Source organism: Opisthocomus hoazin, chromosome 7, assembly GCF_030867145.1.
Source record: "Opisthocomus hoazin isolate bOpiHoa1 chromosome 7, bOpiHoa1.hap1, whole genome shotgun sequence".
Lineage (NCBI taxonomy): Eukaryota > Metazoa > Chordata > Aves > Opisthocomiformes > Opisthocomidae > Opisthocomus > Opisthocomus hoazin.
Window position 1 is genome coordinate 31,387,112 of NC_134420.1, and position 26,557 is coordinate 31,413,668.

The following is a 26,557-nucleotide window of genomic DNA, read 5'->3' on the forward strand; positions in this document are numbered from 1 at the left end:
ACTTTTTAGGAGATGGAATTAAAGTGCAGAGAGGGATCATGTAACTTTGCTTACTGTCCTGCAGGACAGAAGTATCTGTAGACCACTGATACGAACTATCTTGGTGCCAGTGACTAGAACTCAGTATTGCAACTCATTGACACTGGGATCAATCCACTTCTGTCTTGGTGGCAGGTGCACTTACAGCAACCTTAACTCTATCCTTGTGCTTCCTATCCTTTCCTACAGGAAAAAAGTCAATTCTAGCATAATAGTCTTCCACTGTTACAGTGTGACATTTCTTTCAGGCAGAATCTCAAAGTGACATGGGATGCGGCTTCCAGGGCCCTTGCACAAGGATACGTTGAAAGCATGGTAAGCTTTCAACATCGTTCACTAACCCAAGCTGCTGGGGGCAGGAAGAGAGGAGTCTTTGGCCAGTTGATAGAAGACAATTTTGCAATTCATGCCTGATGGTAGTGGTTTGTGGTGAATGGGGAAGTGTGATAAAGGATAAGCATTAAAATTTCCTTCATTTCTCTTTATCTGTTCAGACTGGAGATTCACCTGTGGCCCCTGAATCACTGGGGCGTTAAACTGGTGGTGAGCCTAGCCCTGAACTGCTGGGCAGGCAGGATAGAGCCGGGTGTCTAGGTAACAGTCTGCACCACCTTCACAAATAAGACGAAGCGCATGCTCAGCTTCCTTCCCAAGTGCCTGGAGTTTGCTCAGAGGAGATTGGCTTCTTGAAGTTATTTCCTGGCTTGTTGCCAGAACACAGTCTCTCTTCATGTTACTCAGAAACCACACCTGGTTTAAATGGATTGGTACTTCTTGTAGTGCATTTGGATTTGAGGTTGTACACAGTTCATGAAGGACATGCTTGTGCCTTAACAAACTGTGCTTGTGTTTTAGGCTGAACCTATTTGTTGGTCTGTCTATAGAGTGTGGATGTGTTCGGTGTTCAATATTCCCAAATATTCATCCTGTCTGGAACTGGTAATTCTGTGTCCTACCTAATAGGATGTGAGGCTCATTTTATGTCTAAAGAGTGTTATCTTTCTAGATGTCCCTTTCTCATGACTGGTGATGTCGGTCAGTGACCCATGTCAAGTGGAGGACAGATGGAGGATGGGCAGAGAATTCTCAAATTGCCAAACTGTGGCATAGGATGTTTCTGAAGACTTAAACTGCCGTTGTTTTGGAGGTTAAGAAAGATTTCTTTCCTTCTCCCACACCATCTGCTAAAGTGATGTTTGATTTACCACAAAATTGTTCTGAGTGATGGACAGCCTGGATGAATCTCAAATGTCTGGGCTCTGAAAATGAGTCAATTTTCCTATAGTGAGGAACTTTCCACTTCTTGTATAATAACATTTCAATTTCCAGCAAGGCTGATGTTCTGGCAGAACCCTGGTAGGGGCAGAACCTCTCTGAGTTCAGTAGGGACAGGTGGCAGAGCTCCATCCTGTTAGAGAACTGCTGCCTTTCAGAGCAGACCACAAGCTGCGAAGGTAGAGATAACGGCCGTGCTTAATGCCTGCTATCAAGGGTAGACATTTCAGTATCCCTTAGAACAGAAAAAGTTGATTCTTACTAAAATAAAGTCCGCCTTTTACAACACCTCAGTGAGAAAAGTGAAGGAAAGCCTTGTGACAGTATGGCTTTAAAGCCATCTAATTTCTTGACTACTTTGGCTTTTGGCCTGGGCACGACATAAAGGTTGTAGACATTTCACTTGATAACGATCAGAAGCAAAATGCCAACGTTGATTCCTGCAGAATCGTCAGCAGCCTGCGGCTCTTGATGCTGCTTGCAGAAAGACAAGCAGTGCTCTCACTTCTTCGCACTCCGTTTTGCTCTGATTTGGAGAGGTACTGCTCCTGGAATTACAAGTAGAATCCAGCTGTGGAGTGGGACATGGGATTTTGTGCTCCTCGTAACTCAGTCCGATACCAACCATCCATTTCTCTTTTCTTCGCTTCTTCCTTTAGTCCAGACATACTGAATATCCAGCCAGTTTACCAAGTATCCTAAAGAGCAGCGACCCAAAGAATGCGTGCATCTCACCCCGTGGCAAGGCGCGACAGAGGAGAAAATGCAGGAACCAGAGGCTTCTGTCTCGCAGCTTTGTTTCTGCCTGCAGCACTGGGTGCCTCTCCTGATGCCGCAGACTCAGCCCAGCCGGCCTCGCGCGGCGCAGCAGGAAGCGAAAGCCCTGCAGTCGGAGGATGCACCTGCGAACACGGGCCCAGCCGCCGTGGCCCTCGCCTGCCGGAGCGGAAGCGCTAGGGGCTGAGCGACGGTGCTTCTCAGAGCTGTGGAGGCTGGATGGCAAGAGGGAGGGATGAAGGTGTAGTCGCAGTTTGCCTGGCAGTCTGATGAGAGGTGCTGGTCGGGAAGTTGCTCGTGTAACGTGCAAACTGTCGTTCTTCTTTCGGAGCGTGCGTTCTCCATTGCTGTGGATCATCGGTCTTGCAGGTCCAGCTGGCACTCGTACACCGTAGGGAGATCAGCTGTGTGACAAAGCAGCGAGCGTTAGCTCCCTTGAGGGCTGAAGCAGATATATGGATGGTCAAGGCTCCCAGGGTGCCTGTGTGTGGAGATTGCTGGGTGATTTCCCGATTCAGGGGCACGGTTACACTTTTTGTATTCTTTGAGTGAGAGCTGACAGCTTTTGAAGTAACGCAGCTGTCCTAGCAGAAGGCCGGTTGCAATGACTTGGACAAATTGTCAGTTGACATTGGTTGGCACAGCACCTCTGCCAGTCTGAAGAGTGATGCTGTTGCGTATCCGGTCAGGGCACAGACTTTTTAGAGCAGGTGGTCAGCTCTCCAGACTCTGGGCTGGACTACCCATTGATGTAAGTTATCATAGAGCAACGTTTCAATTCTGGCCCTAAATACCTTTTTGTCTAGCAATCAAGAATCACCACTGTGCGGACTAGTGTTTGTGTGCATCAGAACCTGCTTACTGCCCCGTGACAAGAGAAGGTGAAATGGGGTAATAATGGGGCTGAGTCAGTTGCTGTAAGAGCCTCACCCTGTCCTGGGATATCTGAATCAAGTGTTGTGCTCAGAACCTTGGTTGTAAAGGTTTGTGTGAGTGTTTTCTCATGTACTCCTGTCACAGCTTGCTTGGGGAGCATTCTTGTTGACTTGCTCTTTCACCTCCCACCCACTGAGATCTTTGTCTCGATTTGTGATTCCTGTCTGATTCAGCTAAGTGGGTAGTAGACTTGGCAGCAAGAATCTCCTTAGTTTGAGGATTCCAGAACCCTTTAATAAGGGGCAAAAGCACAGAAACTGGCTGCTGAAAGTATAAAGTAAGTGCTTTATATGACAAATTCAGCAGGGAGTGTGTGTGTGTGTTGTTTGGGGTGTTTTTGTTTTAGCTGTGGGCAAATCTTGCACCTTGCTTCTGTACACAGAGCGTTTGTAGTTATTTAAGGTGTATCTCTTCCAGCAAGTAAGGGAAGAAGGACATGTATGCCTCACTTTCTCCATTGTAGTATGATGGCTTGTTAGGTCTTCTAAGTTTCTTCAAATACCAAATGATCCCAAGCCTAGGAGCTATTATAGTCTGAACAAATTTTTAAAAAGTCATGGGATTTTGGTGAACTGCAATGAAAAGCTTTTTATAGGTGCTTTAGATATTTTAAAAGTGTGCATGTATGTGTGTATATGTGTCTGTTGTATATATTATTAGAAGAAAAAACAAGGATAATTAGAATTTGCTTATATTGGGCATAAAAATATCTGCTGTTCCAAGGATCTGAATCTGACCGAGTCACCTGCCTGCCTCTCTCAGATCTGCGAAGATGACTATGCTAAGCCTCAAACTGAAAAAAACTCAAAACTAGAATCCCTCAGTAGGCAAATTCTGTGACTGTAACCGGAAGGATACCATGTTGCTCAGCAACTCTCACTGTCTTCTAAATTTTTTTTTTTATATACCATCACTCAAATCCCCAGATCTCTCCATGAGATGAAACTATATGGTTGGCTGTCCCTTGAGCTGCACTCCCTTGAAAAAATGGAATCCCTAATAACCTTTGAAGCTGGCTGCTGTGAAGCTGTGCCTATGGAAAACTCATTGCTTTGGGGGAAATCATGCTGATAATAACTTGTGTTGGTAGAATATTGTGATTTTGACAAAGCAGTAGATTCTTTGTTCAAGTGTTTGTGATTTTTTTTTTTTAATAGGTTGTAATTATAGTACTGTAGTTATTGATTACATTCACGCAGACAGAGAAGCATATCTAATTACAGGGTAATTAAATTAAGCTAGTAGTTGTCTTGGTTGTGATCTGCTTGAGATGATTTCTTATGGCAGCTTTTTATGGTAACAGCAGGTAGTGGATGCAGTGTGACAGATGAAAGCAGAGTTTTGTTTGGACTAGGCTTAGTTCATCAAAATAATATGGTTAGTAGCTTTGGACCTACGTTTAAGTTCTTTGTATGCGTAGATCAAATATGTCAGGTCAAAGCCAATTCAAACAATACTGAAAACGTAGAACAAATCTGAATACATTAATTCAATTTGGAAAATGAAATTAGGTGACTTAGTAAAAATGGCATAAAGAATTAAGAAAATAAACTAGTTTTCAAGCTGATTTATTTCGGTTTTAATAAACTCGGGTAAATAAAACAGTCAAGGATTTTGTAGATAAAGTTAACTCATCAGGTTTTAAAAACGTTTTATTGAGTTAAGTAAACATATGTACTATAAAAAGTAAAACTGAAACAATAATAAAATTGTAAAACGAGTTTAGAAGGCACAAATATTATCAGAGCTATTTGCAGGACTAGACCTTACCACCTGCTTACACTGATGCTTACGACAGGTCTGTGAATAAGCTTATGGACCTTATGAGAATTTGTTGTATCAGAGTAATACGGGTGCTAGTGTGTGACTCAGGAAGGAAGAAGGAAGAGAAGAAGGGGGAGAAAAAAGAAATTCACAGCAGAAAGGTGAGCCACTGGAGCATGACTAACAGTGTGCATGGATAAGTCATAACTGATACCCAGTTTAGTAATGCTTAGTGTTAGCCTAGGGCCCGCTCGTAGAAGGCAATTCCAGCTAATGGTCTGATGAGTTTCCAGGTGTTACTGTTCCAGCCAGGTTGTTGGGGTTACTGCATCCGGAAAGGGGCCAGCACTCATCGCCTGCTCGCTTGCTCATTTGCACTGCATTGGCTGAGGTTGCCAGGCAAGGTATCGCTCAGTGCTTTTGCATTTTGGACACATGGCTCTTGGAGGATTATTTTGAAATACATGTAGTAACTTTTTGATGATTTTAGTTTTCTGTACTCCTTGCAAGTCCCTGTGGAGAAACCTTGTTCCTTCTAGGATTTAGTGAGACACTGAGTAGGCAGTGGCAACCAGCAATACAGATCAGATTTCAGCCCCCATGTCCCAGAGTGGCAGAATTTAGCCTACATGATATAAAGACTTTAAGAGAACAGTAGATTATGATGACTGACAATTAAGTACTCTTTCTTAAAGCCTTTTGGGGGGGGGGGGGGGGGATTACAAAGAAATTTCTCGCTATCCTTTCGTTTCTTGCTGTCATAATAGATCTCTGTAGGCTTGCGTGGGCTTCGTACTAGTGCACAAAAAAAGACAACAGGATCTTGGATAAAGAAACTGCTGAATTTTCCTGGAAAAAGGATTCAAGGGTCATTGTTTACTATAGTCTAGCAGAATTTCCATGAAAATTTACCAGCTCAGGCAAGAATCCTACTCCTCCATTCTGTTGCTGGTGGAAAAATCACCTTTTATAGGGAGCCTGTTGATTTATATTACATTTCAATGTACTTTTGTTCTTTAACTTAGTATAGTTTGAAGTAACATGCTGGAAGTATGAAAACTGATAAATTTTTTTTCTTTTTTTTTTTCCCTTTCCCTGAGAAAAGGTGTGTCATCCCCCCCATATGTACTAGTTTAGATGTGATTGGTGTTTTTAATTATTGTAACTGCTTCCCTTAGGACTCAATTCTGGAAGTTTGTGTGTGTGTTGCTGGTTTGTCAGTGCTTTTCTGAGGGTAGTTAGATGTGTTTCAGGTGTTCACAGAACTGAGATCTTTGTTTTCATTTTAGCCTGAAATAAGGGAGAGATTATACTTATTTTTCCACAGAACAGCAGAGGAAGTTTCAGGTCCCTATGCCCCATTGCCATTAGGGGTCATAGTGGCTCCTCTGTCCCAGAGGGATTCGGCATGTGCTCGGAGAGAGATTTCAGTTGTTCTGTACTGCCTGTAAAACAGCAGCAGCAACCAAAAAACCCCCACCCAATTCTGGGAGTCCACACTGAGCTATTCAGTGAGCTGGGCTATGAGGATGCTATAGCCCTTGTCCTGAAATAGTGGGAGGGCTTCAGGGAAGCTGGTTAGTTCCTGTGGATTAATTCTTGGCGACAGTGAGGCCTGAGCCAAAAGTCCTTAAGATAGGTGGAACACCTCCCAGTGACTTTAGTGGATTTTCCTCAGCCGAATCTTGATGGTTTATTTGGGCAGGATCATCATGGCTGTGCTTCTGCATACTTGTAGTCTATGGAATTGTCCTCTCATCATGAGAAAAGGCCTGGAGAAACGTGTGCTCACAGGAACCAGTGGCTCTCGGTTGCTGCTCATTTTTGCTGTTGCTTGATGGATAGGCATGGTGGCAACAGCTGCCTGTATCCAGGCGCCGTGCTTCAAATACAGAAGAGTGATTCAAGAGAGTATTCCAGATAACACAGATCAGTGTCAGATATGAAGCCGCAATCCTTTGCATGTGTTGTGGCTGCATTGCAGGAATTGGTTCTCTCATTCTCTTCCCCTCATTTTTCCTTCATTTGCTACCAGGGACACGGTTCCAGTGGCACAGCCTGTCACACAGGCTGACCTGTTGGCAGGAAACTAGCTTTTCTGCTGTTAAGCATCCCATACCTTTTAATGCTTAGGGGGGTATATATAGAGTGTCAGTTACAGTTCACACTGAGTAACTTGCATGCTGAATCTAAGAATGTTAATATTTTTCATATTTGCCTCTTTGCCCTTTTGGAATGGTTTCTTTTCTCCTGTTGGAAGACTCTTGAGTGTACTGATCACAAGAGCCATAGAAAACAGCATTGGGGATATCAAGGGCATCCGATTCAGGCAATCCTGATACAGAGATATCCGAGTTTTGCCTGAACATATGTGAATAGCATGCACGGGCTGGGAATCTAGAAGAAATGAGGATGTGGAGAAACCCATGTAGAGCAAAAGGTCAAGGAAGACTGAGCAGGAATCTAGAAGAAACAGGGACCGAGAGAGATACAGACTGCAAATACAGATGGGCAGTGGTAGCAGTCCTTTTTGTCATTACAGCATAAAGCAGGGATTTGAAAAGCACGTAATACCATTGCTAACAAAGAGGAAGGGATCTTGCTTTAGAAATAGAAGTGAGAAAGATTCCTCCCACAGCAGGCACACGAAGTTTTCATCTTCCCACTCACCACTGCTCCAACAGCATGCAGCCCTGTTTGCATCCTGGCAGTTTGCATCCTGGGTTGAGTGAGTTGGGAGGCTGGAAGTTGCAGTAGAGGAAAGTGCAACTGCTGAGACCCTGCCGATGGCAGCACGCCCCGTGGGGTGGGTCTGGAGGGAATCCTTTCCCTCCTGGCTTGAGCCTCGTGCTTTTCCTGTCTTGGGGGGGGGCAATATTTGTGAAGAGATTATTTAATATAACATAAAAAACCCTAAAATTTGTCAGGGTCTGCTTATTGGATGAGTAGCTTAAACATACTCATCCAAGGCAGCTGTAACCTGAGCAGCCAATGTCCGCTTGAGCTGGGGCTGAATTTGGTCCGTTGTCTCTCCTTCACACCCACAGTACAAATGAAAGCTGTAGCTTCTTAGGGCCGGGTGGGAGGGAGGAGGCGGAAAAGCCGCTGGAGCATGGTGCTGCATTGACAGTTGATGCGCATTCCTTGAAAAACTGTGCTTCTCGTCGCTTCTGGGTACAGCAGTATGAGAAGTCGTTGGGAGACAGGGTGCACTTTGTTAGGGGTGGGACATCGTGAGGAGTGTAGCGTCTTTGTGGGAGAGTTAGGGAGCGACGCTGACTTCTGATTAAGGGATGGAGGACAAGCAGTGTTACCCTGAAAACTGGGCTGGAATCTTCAAAAACTAAATGTTTGGCAGGAGTTGCATCCAAAGGGGTCATTTTAATTCAAAACGATGTTTACTTTCAGCGAGTCCTTAAATAAGTTAGGGCTGTGTCCCTCTGGAGCAGAAACAGCAGAGTAGACTAAAGGGCTTCTGGTATCAGTTAAATCTGGCAAACAGACTATACAAAAGTAATTTATCTTTGCTACTTGAAGAACAGCAGTTACGTTGTGCTTGCCTCCTGAAGGAGGCTATGGACATTTAGAAGTGGTGTGCTGGAATCTGTCTCATCCTCGCTAAGCAGCAGATAGCTCTGTGGTAGAGCCAAGTTGCTGCTCTGCACTGCAAGGTTGCGGTTTGGAGCGACCTAAAACAAGTAATGTAGAACATGAAGTGCAAGTAATATAGAATACGAAAGGGTCATTTAAGCCTGCAGAAGGTAGTTATGAAACTGGAGTTTAGCTAGAGCTAGTAACATCTGTGGGGTTGCAGTAAGTGCAACCAAGTCTTCATGATTGTCAAACATCCAGGATTTTCTTCGGATGCTTCCTCTCACTGGCACAGTACGTTTGCAAAAGTATTACTGCTGCGTGGGGCACTTAGACCAAGAGTGACTTCATTTCAGCTTGAATTGCATTCAAAACCCAAAGAAGTTACACAGGAAGAAGCAATCTTATTTCAGAAGAAGCATGCTCATGTGGTGATTGTATTGTTATGTCAGTTTAATTTGCAGCATAACTTAAAACTTTCTTGTGAAGACAAAGCCTTAAAAGAAAGATTACTTGCCCCTGTGAGTTCATATCCTCTTGATGCATTCTAAGATAGCCACAGGGTTTTGCCGTCCCATGGTGACCAACATTGATGGGGGATACCTTATAAAAAACGTGGTAGAAGTGAACAAGTTCGGGGAAGGACGACCAGTTCAGAGTGTGATCTGGAGAGCTGTGTATCATTGTATCATTTTGTATGTTTTGCCTGTGTATCGTTGCCTGCCATTTTGTTTTTTGTATTTTTTACTTCTGTAGAAATATAGTGTAGAAGACAATAAAAATCAGGTATCCTAAGCACCTAAAGCATTGCTCGGTATCCCTGCTGGAGAAGACGTGGTTGTTTTAAAGGTGGACTTTTCAGGTGTTGAGCAGTGACCTAAACTGGTTTTCAGTGAAATCAGTGCCTCCCAGTGATTTTGGTGAATCCCACTTAGGCCATTGACAAGCGCTTCTGTAAATGCAGCCTAATCCCCAGCTACACTTGATCTCAGCAAAAACCCCCGAGCACTAAATTGTTGTGCACAAGCGTTGTGCAGCTCCATTTTTATCTCCAGCAGGGTATCATGTTCTAGTGGCAGAAGAAATGAGCCTGCTGTCCTTGTTTGTAGAGCACTTTGGGATCCCTCTGAGCGCAACATGGGCACTGGTGGGCTGTGGTTCTCTCCCACCCAGGCTTTGGTTTCGGAACATGAGGCTTTTTCACTTTCTGCTTTTTTTCCCCCCCCCTTTCTGCCTTTGCGACGGCACTCAGCGGCTGTTGGCGAGCAGCTGCTCTGTTTCCCTGTCTGCCTGCAGCAGTGTCCAGACAGCCGCACTGTGTGGCACCCGGAGGTGGCTGGAGCAATGCCCGGCTGTGTTAAAAAGTAACAGACTGGGAAAGAGGGGAGGGAGCAGGAAAGTCTGTGACCTGGAGTAGATTCTACCGCATACTGTCAGTAGGTGCGGAGAGACCTGGGTAATCTCCGTGCCCAACTAGAGGTGCTTTTTCTGTGCGTCTGTCATGGTAGGACTCACCTGCTGACTCAGAGAAAGCTGTTAATCACGAGGTGATGCTGAAGCTCCCTGGGAAAGGAAGTATTGCTGACAGTGGCAAACAGCCTGTGTTCGTGTCTCGTGGAAACTGAAATGTGCCTAAGTGTGTATTCAGCATCTGCTTTCCACACTCTGCATGACTTGGACACAGAGAGGGTCAGGTGTGGCAAAGAACAAGCCTGTAACGCGTAGTGTGACACTTTCTTATTTCTTCCAGGCAGCTTTCATGTTGATGGTAGGGCATTATATTTAAAGCATTTGTCCGTTCTTGGTTTTATGTGCATATTTTTCCAATGGCAATCATAGTGTCTGTTTTGTGGTTCTGCCTTTGAGCACGTACAAATCAGTTAGCTTCGTGCACCTTGAACTGTTGCTATGTGGTACATTTGTGGCATGTCATGATATTGGCTTTTGCTCGACTTAATGTTTCTTTTCTTTGTATTCCAGAAAAAGGCATGGCATACAATTAAAACCATGGTTAACTTACCAGTTATCAGCCCCTTCAAGAAACGCTACTCATGGGTGCAGTTGGCTGGGCATACAGGTGAGATGAAGCTCCTCAGTGTGTTTGTCTCTGGAGTAGGGATGGCAGCAGCAAGGAAAACAGTGTTTCTCTATTGCATTCCTTCAGGTAAAAGCAAGCGGGCAATAGCACGTGAATCTGTGAACTAGAACATCTTTCCATCAGTTGTGGTGGGGATAGGGAAGGGGGACGGATATACCTGAATAATGAGATGAGCAAGGAAGCCACGGGAAGCAATGGTCAGACTCTGGGGAAGAGCCAGGCTCCTGATGCATCCCTGTAAGGTGATATATGTAAAATACGTATGAGAGGGAAGCAAGGGGCTGGGGAGTTGAAGCCCTAGTCCATCTGTTGCTGTTGGTTGGGGTATGGGATGGTCTTTCTTGACTGGGTGGCCAATATATTAGTTCCTCAGTGGGAAGGATTACTGTCTGTGCCTGTATGTGCCTCAGCCCTGGCAGGGCCAGTGTTTCTAATACCAACCCCAAACCCCTCAGCCGAATGTATGCCCTTGGGTGGAAATAAAATCTGGTGAAAACTGACTTGCTGACCAGGTGTTTGCATTGAGAGTCTGTCATTGTTCCCTGTATGAGTGCAAGGAGCAGCTCAGTCGGCTGGCTTTAGTTTTGTGTCTGTGGAAGCTGGTAAGTGTACTCGTGATGCAGGCTTTGCTTCATTGGTAAGACAAAAAGAACAACAAAGAGAAGTCATCAGGTTTGCTTCTTTTGTGCTTCATTTAATTCCTATGCAGCCCTTGTTCCTAAAGTGCTAGTGTGGGGTTTATTAGTACACATGTGGGCAGGCACCTACGCTGCATCGTGCTTTAATGCGGTACCTGAACCACCTTGTTATATGCTAATACGCTAATATGGTGCACTTCAAAGCTGTGCAGAGAAATTTATTTAGTCCTAAGGATGGAGTAGCTGCATTTTGCACGCTGATGTTTGCGGGGCTGACCTGTATCACGCAGAGTGCCAAGATGACCCAGTCTTACTCTGGTTTTTATCACAGTGTGTATGGGGTTAGCTTGATCTGTGTGGAGTGACGCACTGGTCGTGTAATCATAACCCTCCTGGAGGCTTGTGTAGTAGGGTGGAAGAGCAGGGGTTAGAGGTTGCTAGAAGCTGATGAGGAGAGATACTTTGCTCCACTTTGCTTTAGATAGTTTTCTGTGGTTGCATTCAGTCCATCCTTTTTGCAGTTGTTCTCCTCTGATATGAGAAGTTCTTTCTAAACTAAAATGTGGGCCATCACCATCCTCACCCTTGTGCTGAGGCCGTGCCAGTTACAGGGTTTGTCAGAGGAGAACCAGTTTGCAATGGCTGAAGGATCCTGCTGTGAGAAAAGTTGAAGTGTTAGCCCTGGGATTAAAGAGGCTCCTACTCTGGCACCTATTTTATGCTGTGTAGATTAAAGGGTACCTCTGAATGAAACGTGTACTTTCCTCAGATGTTACGGGCAGGTTGCAGGACAGCAGAACGACTTCCACAACTGAAGGCTGATTACTGCCAGCCTTGGTCTATGCAAAACAGTATCATTTGTACTGGATACCATTCAGACACAGGGCTGTAAAAAACAGCGGCGCTACAGGCTGTACCTGCCAATTAGCAGGGCTCCGGAGAAGAGGCAGTGCCCGGAGGCGCAAGCACGCGCAGTCGCAGCGTGTGCGTGTGTGTGCGTGTGTGTAGAAAGGGCAGTGCTTGGTTTCTGGCCTGGTGGTGGCTGTTTAGCGATCACCAACTGACCCCACCGCCTCAGTACGTGCACACTCTGCAGGTGTACCCTGTGTGAGGATTAAGGGCAAAACCGACGCTGGCAGTGTTACGCAGCTTTAAAATAGCCTGTCAGAGGTTTAATGAATTCTGGCTTGTGGCTTCTTCCTGTGCATTTTAATAAGTATAGTAGTGTTTAATACCCTGACAGAGTTTAGCATGGAAAAAAATACTGATGGCCTGGAGCAGCTGCACTCCTTAAAGCTACAAATTCTGACATGGGAATGTATCCAAACGGACTTTCGCTGTCAACGGCTGTGTTTGTCCTGGGTGTTTTAGTTTTTATGAAAAACATGTTATCTTCTCTGGGGTAGAGGGGAAATCTTTAACTGGTATCTTGAGGCTGAGGTAGGTGAAGCTGGAGGGGAAGGTGTTTTTCTTTTTTGTGGGTCAGTCTTGTCAGCATGCGTTTAATATATATATATATATTTTTAAGGGAGTTTCAAGGCAGCTGATAGTGGGAAGATTCTCAAACGCTTCTCAGAGAATGAAAAGGAGTGTTTCGAGCGCTTGATGAAAGACCCGCTGCGCTCCTGTGTCCCTTGCTTCCATGGCGTGGTGGAGAGAGATGGTGAGAGCTACATTCAGCTGGATGACTTGCTTACTGATTTTGAAGGGCCGTGTGTGATGGACTGCAAGATGGGGATCAGGTGGGTTACATGAAAGAGAAAGTGCTTTCTAACCCAAACGCATTTGAAGGAAGGGGGCGGGGCAGGGGAAGGGAGGCATGTGGTCATGCTCCGTCTGGAAGAGTTTGGTAACATTTTTGGAGCCTTGGGATTCAGTCCAGGACCTGGTTTTGGTTTGGCAGTTGCCTTGGACAGCCTGAGGAGAATATGTCCCATTGTTGCCTGATTGTGCATGGATTCTATAAATTGACTGATCCATAGCCTCGAGAACTATCCACATCAAGATATTTTCAGGGGAGATTAAAGACAAAGTTTCCCTGCAGCGGCCTGATAATACATGGGCAAAAAAATTATGTGATTCATTCACTGCCAGTTCATTTAATCTTTGAGTACACAGTGATTCAAAAAACCCCACAAAGAGTAAAATTTCCGTCTCCAAATGTGATTGACTGAATAGCAGGGTGAAAGCCAATTTCCAGTGCTTGAATGAGTCTTCGCTGGTATTGATCTTGTCTGTAAAGAAAAGAGTTGCCCATCTGCTCAGGACCAACTTGTGTTTTTTCCCTACTCTGACATCTCTATGATGATATCACCTTCTTCTCCAGATTCTCACTTTCTTTTCCTTTCCATGTCTGTGATTAAGAGGAAAATCTCAAAAATGTTATCTAAGCATAACAAATAGATGAGGAATCTGTTGAGAGCCTGGAGTAACAGTACAGAGAGATATGAATTGTCATAGTAACCTTTTGGGTGTCAGCTCAGATGTTCAAGATTTATTGTCATAAATGAGTTAACTTACAGAAAGGCAGGCAAGCCTTTTTAAATAGATTCAGAATCTTAAATCAATTGTCAGCTAAATCAGAGTAGACATGGGTAGCACTGATATGCCCAGAAGAAAGAGGAGAAGGATTTGCAGCAGTACGTATTTTATTCAAAGTAGGTAATGTTCTGGTAACGAGCGACAGCATCTCCTAAAGACCAGCTTGGTTTATTACACTGTGATGGAGACAGTACACTCCAGGTGCCTGACAAAGTGCAAGCTTTGTGGAGAGACGAGGGCTAGGGGTCTGGTGGAATGCAGGGAACCTGGATGGTGCGTTTCTGGTGGTTACCAGACTAACTGGTTGAGTGATTAACAGCAAAATGTGGAAGGTTTGTCAGCCTTCACCTTCCCGTTCTTGGTTACCTCTTCTGGTTTGGAGCTGCTCAGATAATCTGCTTCACTGTTTCTTTTTTGCTGTATAAAGAGTGATTCTATCTTTCACTGTCTGATGCATTAAGCAAAACCTTAGTTGCTTTTTGAGGCCTAAAAAAAGTCACACATGACTTTAGGTTTTTTTGCGGAGAGAGAAAACAGTAAGACTTCAGCAGCCGTATTTGCTTTTGATTTCTTTGTAAGTGATCCTGCCTAACTGTCCTTTGAAAATACAGTTCTGTTTCATGGCACAGTAGGAATTCAGCTTTCTCCCATTCTGTAAGCAGGACATAACGGTAACATCTGACAGTAAGTAAAGGTATAGTTAGAACAAGAAGTGAATGATGCAATTCCTGATTCTTGCAACTGTTTCACTAAATATGCCTGTGCAGTGATTAGTCCGTGTTCTTTAGTTTCCCCATATGCAAAACCGGGGTAATAATAATGCCTATTTTCCTAGTTGACGTTTCTTGAGGCTGGGTTATAAGCTGTAAAAAGAAGAGTTTGGGGAGTCCTTACAGTTTTGGTGGGCTGTGATGTTTTTGCAGGACGTACCTGGAGGAAGAGTTGACTAAGGCCCGTGAGAAACCAAAGCTGCGTAAGGACATGTACAAGAAAATGATTGAAGTGGATCCTCTTGCTCCCACAGCTGAAGAGAATGCGCAGCATGCTGTCACCAAACCCCGATACATGCAGTGGAGGGAAACCATCAGCTCTAGTGCAAACCTGGGCTTCAGGATTGAAGGGATTAAGGTAATAGTTTCACTTCTGCGTGTTCTTGGAGAACAAACTTTGTTTGATTTGTTGATTAATCAAAAGGTTAGTGCACATCAGTAGCCAAGTTTTCTAAAGGATTATGTGAAAGAGCACTAATGAAAACCACAGAGTTCAGTGTATTGTGGTGTTAAAGCTTCCATAGTAATTATACCAGAGCGGTGTCAATAAAGTTAACCTTCAAATGCACGTCAGCCATACTTCGTTCAACCGCAGAGACATCGCAGGAGCAGCCCCAGCAGGTACACAGTCTAGATACAATGAAAGTCAGCCTGTTACAAGGAATAGTTCAGAACTGAAGAAATAACTGCCTCTCCCTGTGCAATTACCTTTTTTATCCTGGAACTATACATATTTATTCCAAGTGAATTGCAGTAAAGTGGTGGTGTTCCTGTTACGTTTATTTGCAAGACATGTTAAAAGCTTTAGCTTAGATATTCTCAGGACTGAGGAAACCCCTTTTCCTGTTAAGTACATGACAATACCTGGTATAGATGGAGCTGGAGTAAAGCCAAAACAAACGAAAATAAAATTACTCCATCAACAAAGTCCATCTGCTGTTCTTGGTGGATAAGTTTGTGCCCCTACACCGTTCCTAGGATACTATCTTACAGCCACAGAAGAACCCTGCCAATTTTCTTCCCTACCCATTAATTATTTGTATTTGTTGTGCCCCATGGCAATGTCAGGATACCTACCCAGAAACCCAGTAGGAACTACTCTGAGTAGCAGCCACCTGGCTGAGTTACCTGAATGTTAACACTTGCTGGAATCCAGAGGCATGCTTTCTGCTTGCATAGGCCTGTCACAGCTAGCCTTAAACTCGTTTGCTTGGGTTTAGATAGCAGGGTGCCAGCTGCAGCACAGAGCGCGGTGAGGGCTGCCCAAACCCACCCACACCCTGGGTGAGTACTTGTTACCTGAGGCCCTTGACAGGACAGCTATGAAGAAGTTAGCGTGTGTTACCCTGTGTGATTTCAGGATGTTCCCAGACCATGTACATTTAATTTAGATATGTTAGGACATTGTAAATTATGATCTGGATGAGTTTTGCTTCGATTTCATAGTTCAAGCACATAGGAAAGAGAAAGGGATAAAAGAGGCTGATGCTGACGAGCAGAGGCTCTTTAAACACCCATTGCTTCTCTGCTTCCGTGTTGTCTTCTCCCTTCCTCATTCACAGAATCTCCTGCTGCAACACAGGAACTAGGGCTTCCAGCTCATGCTGTGCTGGCCCCCTGTATGCTGTGCCACCCACTCCTGACTGTTAGACGCAGGCGTCCTCACACAGGGACTGTCTGAGTGGTAGATGATCCGGCTCCAGGCCAGCCAAGATGCTTCCTGTCTTACCCCTTTAGCCATCTAATGATGCTATCAAGATTCCTGTTTTATTCCTATACCACTTAGATCTTCGGATGCTCTATGTAATGTAATGGAATCAGAAACCCAGATGATCTTGAGACCTTTAACATATGTTCTTGGAAAGATAATTGGTCAGCGTAGAAGACTTACAGATTTATGCTGAGTCTTGGAGGGTGACTGAGCTAAGGGAGCTCCAGTAAAACCTCCTAGCTTGTTCTTTGTGATTCGGCTGATCATCAGAGGTGTGTAGGAGCAGTATGGCATGCAGGCCACATGATATTTCTCTCTGTTGAGACAATGCTGTAACTGTGCAAAACAGGACACAAATACCTAATCTTTTATTAAGCTCAGGACATGCTTTGGAGTATTGCAGTCTGCTACCTTTTGCTCTGTCGTCTTGTGCTGTTGTGAGGGGTGTAGGTATTATTCTCTTATTTTTTTACATGGAGAAATGGTGACAGAAAGCGAGTTGTTCAAGCAGTACAGCTAGTCAGTAGTCCCTGCGCTGTTTCCCTGTAGGTGAACTGTGCATCCAGTTCTGTACATTTGCAGAAAAGCAAAGCCATGCTGCAGAGGTCCGAGTTTTGAGGGGAGAGCCTGTGAGGATCAGTGGTGCCAGCTAGTGGTTGATGGGAAAAAGGGGTTGTTCTCCCTGAGTGCACTGATAACTCCTGGAGTTAGTTGGGCAGATATGTTGGCTTTGGTCATTCAGAAGTATTCCTGCCCTCTGGCTGCTGCAGTAAGAAGCAGAAGCAAAGGAACTGAAATCATAGGAGCCCTTCTGTGAAGTGGCTGCTAGTTAAATGAGATCTGATACACTATATGCATTCTTCCTTCATCAGTGGGATGCCTTTTCTCTTTAGGTTGATCCATGTCTTTTCCTTGCCTTGCTTCCATGTCTCTGAAATCAGGCCAGATTCACTTAGGGGATTTGTCCCTCTTCCTCTTACCAGAAATAGTTGGAACCATTGGGTTTCATGACAACTGGCACCTGACTCTGTCTCTTGTGCCTGCCAGATTCGGAGTGCACGTTCCCTCTCTGCAAGGGGCTGTCCGAAGGCCAGGCATCACAAACATTGTCTCCACAACGCTAATAGTTTTGCAGAGTAGAGAGAAGGGAGAGGGAGTTCTGGCTTCTCATTCTGTCACTGAATCTCTGTGCAGTTTGGGAAGTTACTTCTGCCTTTGGTACCATTCCTTTAGTTGTAGATCAGGGACAGCCGTTTTTCCAGGAGGACGTCAGATCTGATTCATAGATCTTTGTGAATCCGTTTAGGTCACGACCTTAACCCAGAGCCCTGTAAGGAAAGTCTGCAGAGGACTCTGAGCGAGACCACACAGGTTAAGATAGGCAGTACTATGTCATGGAGCAGCCAGACCTGCCCTCCTGCTAGCCGTGTCACTGTCACATCTAGTGGGGAGTGCTGCAAGTGGCCCGCTAGCTGCTCTGTGCAACGGGCTGCTCTGCTGCGCAGGAGCATGTGTGGAGGCCCTGACAAAGGTGTGACTCGAAGGAGCAGGTCAGGTAAGCGCCTCCTGGAGATCGGGTACGCCCAGGGTTGTTGCAAGGACCTGGTACAGAGTACAAGGGATGGTGCCACTCAACATCTGGATGATGTTTACATCCAGTGAAGTCAGGAAGCAGATGTGTTTTCCTACCAACCACTGCAAAGGAAAAAAATCATAAAAATGTTTCTGACCAAGAGGAAAGCAAGCAATTAGTCTGTCCAGACAAAAAAGGATGAAAAAGAAACACACAGCAGCTATTCCAGACTTTTCTCCCCATACCCCAAATCCCAGAGCAATTATTTTTAAAACAACCTTACTACAGTGAAGAGGTACGAGGCATCAGACTAAGTTTCAGATTTCTGTGTGCTGTTGAGTATTATCATACATTGGATCAGATGGCTCCTAACTTTCACTGCCTACCTGCTGAACTGCTCTTCACACATCTCATCAGGCTGACATGCCACACTTGTATCTGGCCCGCAGCCGTGGAATAAAATTCTGTTTATTCTGCTGCTAGAAAGTCTGGTAGATGGGAGGTGGTTCTGCATGGCTTTGCCATTCAGTCAGTTCATTCTTTTGCATGATAAATCTGAAAATTTAGCATTATCAGATTTTTGCCATGTATATACTAGGGGCCGAGTTTTGCTGTGGAGTAAATAGCGTTTCACCTGCTGAGGCTGGAGCTGAATTTACCTGGTTTTGGTGCACTGACTTTTAACACGTGGGAGGGAAGACATTTTGATGATCTGTTGATTCACTCTTATAATGGCAATGAGGGATTTTGCTGGACTGATACGAGGAAGAGGAATACAATTTGATAATCTTCACAGAATCACAGAATGGTTTAGGTTGGAAGGGACCTTTATAGATCACCTAGTTCCATCCCCCCTGCCATGAGCAGGGGCACCTTCCACCAGACCAGGTTGCTCAGAGCCCCATCCAGCCTGGCCTTGAACACTGCCAGGGAGGGGGCAGCCACAGCTTCCCTGGGCAACCGGTTCCAGTGCCTCATCACCCTCAGAGTGAAGAAGTGCAGGCTTTTAGTGGATACAGGCTACCAACTGCAATAACTGCTGTATTTTACATGCATGTCCTAGAAGCTCGTATTGGTGTCTCTTGAAGCAACAGGGGTGTTCTTGCAGAAATGCATACAGTCTCTGTTGACAGATATCTCTGATTTGCACACTGCTCTTATGTACTTCTAGCCCCACAAGCACACACTGGTCACTACCAACACATAAAAAGACTTGTTCTTTCAGCAGCAGGATGCTTCGGTACTGACTCACACCACCAGCACAAAAATACTCTGAATTTCTCCAGGACCCAGTGGGATACAAGCATGCACACATGTTCTTTACCGAAATTCACACACCTGCTTTGTCGCTGCTAGCATTGCAAATCCAGAGTTGTTTTTGGCTGCAACTAGCCTTCCATTCTGTGACTTCTGGGTCACATTAATGTGCAAAGGCGTATTGGGAACTGAGTCTTAACTGCAATTCTTTGATTTCCCCATTGAAAAACAAACAAACAAACAAAAAAAGGACTAGTAAAATTAGGTTTCAAAATGTCCCCTTACACCCCCAGCCAGGGTTTGACTACAGCAGGCTAGATGAGAGAACAACCAAAGAGGTCACTGTGGTTTGCCCTGTTGAACTCTGCACCGCTAGTACTGCCATGTGAGAAAACCCTCCTGCAGGCTGGTGGTAGCATGGGTTGTTTTTCTTCGGCTGCGCTCCACAGGAAGTGAAGTGCCACTGACAGTTACCCAGTCAGCTCTGGTGTCTGCTCTCCTCCACTTCGTGCATGGTTTATCTGCTCTCTTCCTGTTCAGCTACTTGCTTTCATCTGGTTAGCAAGAGCTGGGCTGTTGATGGTTCAAGAGGATTGACGGATGAGGGGAACGGTACGTGTGTGGCATAAATCGTCTCTCTGAGTTTTTGTGCAGAAGGCGGATGGATCGTGTAACACAAACTTCAAAACTACGAAGACACAGGAGCAAGTTCTACAGGTTTTTGTGGAATTCATTGAGGGCAACACAACTATTCTGGTGAGTCTGAACTCTTCAGGTTCACTGATCTTTCACCCAATAAGCTTGCTTCAGGGCCATGCTTCCTCTGGTACGAGAATAATCAATTTAACTACCAATGATGACATTGGTTTGGACTTCCAGTCCCTCTCAGCAGATGGGGTGGACATGGGCACTTGGTGGGCTGTGAGAAGTAGTTGGCTGAGACCAGTTCCATCAGCTCTTGGCCACGAGTTCACCTCAAGTTCTTCATGCTAGCAAAATGTCAGTCAAGCTAACTTACGGCTTGCCATCAGCTTCATCCATGAGTGTTAAATGCACCAGAGGGATGATGATGTTTGAGCAGGGCTTGTGTTGGCAGGAAGGCGTGTGATGTGGGTATTCAGTCTGGAGAGGATAAAACCAGAGCATGGGGGCAGGAAGTGAGATCGGTGGCTGGCTGTGCTCCTGCATGTGAGAGACTCGCCTCGGAGCAACTCCTGTACGCTGCTTCCCAGGCATAACGTGTCTTTTGTCTTTGGAACTTCAGAAGATGCCATAGCGTTTCGCTGCAGCGTGTCAGCCCTGACAGAGCAGGTTAGCCCTCCAGGAGGAGCATGCTCGGCAACGCAAGGCAGCATTACAAATGTATACTAGAGCTTTATGCCTTAGGCTGTGATTTTTTTCTTTCCCCCACCCCGTGGTTGGAGCTTCTTGTCTCTAACACAATTTGATTCTCTTTTCGCTGTGGAAGACTGGAAGATTTTTAATTGCTTGAAACTTTTTTCCTCTTTATTAAAAAGGCAAAAAAAGGGGATGCAGAAAGTGTGCAGCCAGACGCTGTCTCACTGCATTCAAAGCAAGAGAGATAATTCTGTTTGGTGTAACACATGCAGCAGAAGAGCTCCAGTCTGTTCGTTCAGTATGAAAGCCTGTTGAAGTGTATCTTCAGATTTACTTTCAAGTGATGAACCTGTTGTTTTGAAGGACCTCTAATCTAAAATTTACCTGATCTCTACATTGTATTGACTCTTGTAATCGGAGTATCTTAATTCATTCTTTACTTAAATATTTATGGGTTGTGTTTTTCTCCTCTTCCTGCAGAAAAAATACCTCAGGCGTCTGCAGGAAATTCACATCATTCTTGAATCCTCAGACTTCTTCAAGCGACATGAGGTGAGCAGCGAGTGTAGTGCTGTGGAGGTGCATTGCTGCTTCGTTTGGTCGTTCAGGTGTACTTCAGGGCAGCCTGCTGTACTAGTTGAAAGGAGTTCGTAGTAGAAGACGGCTAATACATGTTAACAACACAGATACCTCAAAGCCTCCATCACAATGATACAGGAGATTAAACCACTTGAGGAATAATAAATCCTCCCATCTTTATAACATCCCAGCACTTGCAGTTCTGGGGCACTGCAGGGAATGGTTTATTAGTACCAGTTTCCTGTGGTTTCTGTAATCTCGGTGTGTTCCAGTGGGAATCTTTATGAGAAAGTGGTAATGTGGAAGCTTGCATTTGGTACAGTAGCATTCAGGTGTAAGGTGACAATGAAGGCTTTATTAGTTACACTGGTTTTGCATTAAAACGCTGTATAATTCTGCTCTATGTGTTCTGCTTGTATGCTTTGCTGTGGAGAAGGCATCATCAGCATTGTAAGTTCTGTTTGTTACAGCTCAGGACTTCAAGATCAGATGTTTTATTTTGTATTGTTGATTTCCCCTTACCAGGAGAGGCATTTTTGTTAATCATAGGTCATGGTCTCTCTTTGAAAGTAGTCTCAGGCTTTTGCTGACTAGCTCAAATTGGTCCTGCTGCCAAGTGAGCTGGAGAATTGCTTTCCTTCTCTTTGTCTGCAAGGTCCCTTTTCCCATCTACGTGCCCATTTATATGTTACTGATTTGATACGGTTATGCAAATGGGGCGTGTAAATTGTCAGTGTATAAGACCCAAAAGTCTGTTGGGTCACAGGTGAGAAGGTCATCTGAGGAGGTCATCTTCTTAGCGGGAAATGTTAAGTGATGGAGGAGAGCTAAAGATGTGTTTTTAACCGCAGCATCTCTGTCTGTCTTCCAGGTCGTTGGCAGTTCACTACTTTTTGTACATGATGGCAGTGGGAACGCCAATGTGTGGCTGATTGATTTTGGAAAGACCACCCTTCTTCCTGATGGGCAGACACTGGATCACAGGATCCCCTGGCAAGAAGGCAACAGGGAGGATGGGTACTTGCTGGGATTGGACAATTTGATTGGCATCTTGGAAAGCATCACTGAAAGATGAGTTGAGAATGGCACAAAACTTGCAGGGCTGCTCTGTAACTTTCTGGTCAACTGGGATCACTCAGAAGGAAACTCCAAAATCCTGAGGTCATCAGTGCAGAGGGAGCTGCATCCAGAACCCAGCAGTTAGTGACCAAAATGACTTTGCATTGGCCCTCTATGAATCTAACTAACTCCAGATTGGTCTGTGTTGCGCCAGCCTGACTTCAGACTGGTCCTCAGAGAGTGAAGATCTCCATACTCAGGAATCACACCAGCATGAGTCAAGAGGTCTGTATGGTAAACCAGAATGATTCTGATTTCTGGCCAACAGGTGCGACTCCAGATAACCTCTTGGTGAACCAGAGCAAGTGCTTGGAGATTCAGGGTAGGAATAACAATTTTTCAGGGAACTGCATAGGTGTGAAACCAGCAAGAGTGGTTTTTTTCCCCTGTGTACACTATAGGCTGGACCAGCAACTTCTGCTGCATTGTGTTATGATGTGCGCAAGGTGGAAATGGGTGATAATCACACGAAACCTGGAGCAAACGGAGACAGCAGTTTGTGTGGCTGGATGTGGTAACAGCTGTTGACCGTTCCTCCTCTTCCCTACCCAAGCCCCGATTCACTTCTACCCAAGAACAGCCTTTGCTTTCTATTTAGCCTCTCAGGAGAATACGAATACTCTAGGGAGAGAATAGCAGCCTATTGTCTCCAAAAACATTTGACTTTCAGACTGGGTGGGCTGTTGGAAAAGTGCCTAGCTTGGCAAGTTTGGCCTTGTGCAGCTGAACTGCAGTTCCGAAAATCAGGAATAACTCCTTCGCACACAGACCAGGGAACTAAGTGTTTTTTCAAGGCTTGTTTATTTTTAAAGATAAAACCCCTATACGCGTGCGCACACGCTCGCAGTAGTAGCCAGCCACCAATGTGATCTCTGAAGATCGTGGTTTGACTGTCTCCTAATGCCTGTGGCTTCTTGGCCATGTTCCTGTTCCTAAGCACGACGCTGCCACTGACGTGTGCAGACTGGCGCAGCCATCGGGAAGGTGATGGTTCTGCATTCGCAGCATTACACGAGTGATGAGGTGGTTCCCAGGCATCCTTCCTCCGAGGTATCGGCTGTTGACTGAGGGCAGTTTGGGGGAGGGGATGGCAACATCAACATCACATCCACCAGCCGCTGCCTGGAATCGCAGCGCAATCTGTGGTTCATTCTTCTTTTTCTGTGGCCCAGGCACAGAAAATGCACAGTGTTCAGGTTAAAATCAAGAGAGACTGAAGTAATTTCTTTTAATGGCTTCACCTGCCTTCTCTGTTGGTTGCCTCTAGTCATTTGAACAGTTCTTTAAATACTAGCAGTATAAATACTATCAGTATTGACACGTTCACGCACATTCCAGGTTTTAACATTAATAATGTGATGATGCAGTTTTCAAAATGAGGACAAGACTTATATTGCTATTTGATTGTTAATCCTCTTTCAACATCTAAAGCTGGTAATGCACATTGATCAGAAATTGCTGTCTTTTGCCAGTGTCTTGTGTTCAGAAGAGATTCTGAGAACTTTAGGATATATGAAGGTGACTTCATGCTTTGTGAAACTGCTATTTCAATAATAATTGTGATAGCAAAAAAAGACTGTAGAGTGCAGATCTGGAACGAAATGTATCTGTAACATTGGTAATTAGAATTGAACAGCCTAAAATAATTTCTAAAAGGAGTTACTTTAGAATAACACACTACTGTACTAAGAGGTCAGATTTAATAACCTTCTCATCAGCTCTAAACAAAACAGCAATATTAAAAAATTCCAGCTCAGTTGTGACCTGACAGAAGACACAGTGGCTATTCTGTAGGAAGTAACGACACGTGGAAGCATCTCACCCTGAAACAGAAGGTGTTTGAAACAGGTAATTATTTTTGCAGTTCACTGCAAATTCAGAGGACTGCTGTGGCCTCCCAGAGTCCCCCTCAGTTTTATTTTCATGGTAGTATGTTAAGGAATTTTCCACTTGGATGTTTCGGAGGGTTTACACTTTTTTTTTTTAACAAGTGACAGCGAGCCTGCAGTAGAGAGCACAGATACTATCATTCCAGATGCCTCCTGACTTTTGGACTGCTATGAGATGATGAATTAATCTGTGGTGAATGTGATACATTTAAAGAAAAAAAAGAGTCGTCCTCCTTTCCTGCAGCTAAGCCATCGGTTAGTAGTGCTTAGGGAGAATGCGAAGTAAATCGGTCTCACAGGGGAGGACTTTAATAACAATACCTCTTCAATGAGGCTGCAGTTGCAAGTTGATAGAATTAGTGGTTTGCCTAATTAATCTTCAGAGTTAAATTTCTTTTTTCTGTTACCACATATGTGAATCTTTTGCACCTGTGTAACTTTCTAGAGGGGACCTTTAGAGGGTAAAAGTTGATGCTTAAATGTCAGTTGAGAATTTGAGACAAACTTTTAGAATGCCCGTCCAGTTCTAAAGGAGAACTGGAAGCAGCAGTACCAGTAGCTTCAAAAACCCTGACAGCTGCTAGCACCTGGATGGCTTGCAGTTTTCTTGGGGAAAACATGAAGTATCCCTTCCTCTGCAGTAGTTGAAAAGGTTGGGGGGGGAGGTGGAAAAGAAGACCTCTGCGATAGCAGACCCTGGCCTGGAAACTCATTCTAGATGATCAGTAGTTCTAGCAAGCTGGTTTTTGAAAGGGCCCTTTGGCTCACTGAGGGGTGAGAATGGAAGAGGCCACAATCTTCTGCTGCTGTCAGGGGAAAGCAGAAAAGGAGAGACAGCTTTTCGTTGGCAAATGGCAAGTGCAGGACTGCAGCTGAGCGCTGGAGCTCTGAGGGGCTGGAGGCTGTGAGCTCATGAGCAAACGACCACTGGGTGAGTTAGATACCTTGACTCACATTGGGTGGCCCAGAGTGCCCGTCTGTGTACGCTCACCTGCTACTGTGAGGAAGCAGCGCAGCCTGCTTTCGCTGTGGGGTAAACTGCCTGGAACAAGCTTATATTTACCAGAGGGTCAACGTGATGCCTTTGCACAGGCATGTAACACAGAGGGGCTGATGCATGGTAACCAAGGTATGTGTTCACATAAGAGTCCAGAATGTAGTTCTTTAACGCCTCCGCTGAGATACCGCTTCGCTCCAGAGTCATCGGCCACCTGTGTGTTCCCAAGGCATGGCAAGATGTGCTGGCCCAGAGGCACTTTGGTGCCGCACAGCTGACCTCTGACTTGGGCACCAAGGTCTTTAAACTCACGAGTTAGATGCAGCAATGCTTACTGCTGTGGCTGCTGCGTTCCTGTGTGACCCTAGCAGTCCGGCTGCTCTCCCTCAGCTTGGTGAGTGACTTGGGGTTTTGGCCTTGGACAACTATCCCAGGCCTCAGTTTTGTTCTCATTTTACTGATGGAAATAGTACCCGCTTACCTCCCAGGAATGGCGTGAGGCTGACCTTCGTTATTGTGTGCAAGATGCTGCGAGATTCTTTGGAGGAAGGTGCAATACAGAAAGAAATGCACAAAGAAATACATCAGCTGAGTTTTAAAATTATGGGTGTTTGGGCTCCACAAGGATACAAATTTGGATGAAATGTAACCAAAGTGGTAAAAATTAAATCCTGCTTAATTTTACACAAGGGGGGAATTCACTTAGCATCTGATCCAGTTCCTGTTACAGAGAAAGATTTCCATGGGAGCTGGACCAAACCCTTAAGTATCTGAGGGCTCTTGCTATTTTTTTTTTTTAATTGCTGTTGTTATTATTTGTTATTCTTAAGGTACTGAGATCAAATGGCCTGTATCGTCCACAGTGCGTCCGTTCTGAACACTACAATGCAATGCTGACCGTGGTCACTTTTGACATTGACTGTATTGGTTGAGTGTTTGTTACTCTGAAGTGTGTATGCTACTAAATAAATGAGACTGAAGAAAAAAAGGCATCCACTGTGCTTTGGTCACAGGACAGTAGTATCTCCAAGAATGTCTGTAGGAAAGGGACAAAACCTATTTATTTCAGTGTTCCTTGTGCTTTTAGTCTCTAGCATCTAATTAGTTTCCTAAAACAAAACTGGTTCTAAGACATCTAGAAGTTCATGTTGGAGCTTGGTTCCAAAACCCATTAGTTACATTTGCTTTAGAACCTGATCCACATAAAGCTTGACAGCTCCCTCTGAGGTAAGCTCCGTCTCAAAAATCTCAGTTCGTAGCCTAAAATATGTCAAATAATTGTGCATCCAAAGGCCCTTGGCAGGCTCAGAGCAGTTCACTGTTCCACGGGACAGTTTGTGTGGCAGCAGGGAACAAGCAGCCAGCCCTCCGGGACTGGCAACACTTCTCAGCAAGAGAGAGTGTCCTCTGACCTGTGGGCAGAGAGTATTTAGCAGAGAGGGAAACAAATAGCCACCATTAGTGTCTCTATTTTGTGTTGCAAATGTAGATTTATACACTTGTCTGGCTTTAAACTGCATAGAAGCAAGCGTGTCGTCTACCTATGCAGAGGAGTCACCCAGAACAGTAAGCTGGCAGGAAGGGCTGCCATGATCAGAGGTAATGACAGATCGAACCCACCACAACTAAATGAAGATGCCATGTGACGAGATGGAAAGATGGTAG

The 26,557-nt window shown here is 44.9% G+C and overlaps 1 protein-coding gene across 1 annotated transcript in view; it reads left to right on the top strand.

The window, feature by feature from the left end:
- Positions 1-25,874, top strand: part of ITPKA (inositol-trisphosphate 3-kinase A) — a 40,224-nt gene extending 14,350 nt beyond the window's left edge. Inside the window, exons 2-7 of the mRNA XM_075426185.1 lie at positions 10,363-10,459; positions 12,647-12,860; positions 14,583-14,787; positions 19,625-19,726; positions 20,789-20,860; positions 21,759-25,874. Of these exons, the coding sequence (XP_075282300.1) occupies positions 10,363-10,459; positions 12,647-12,860; positions 14,583-14,787; positions 19,625-19,726; positions 20,789-20,860; positions 21,759-21,962 (894 nt within the window). The 3' untranslated portion in view covers positions 21,963-25,874. The remainder of the gene's footprint in view (positions 1-10,362; positions 10,460-12,646; positions 12,861-14,582; positions 14,788-19,624; positions 19,727-20,788; positions 20,861-21,758) is intronic.
- The last annotated feature ends 683 nt before the right edge of the window (positions 25,875-26,557 follow it).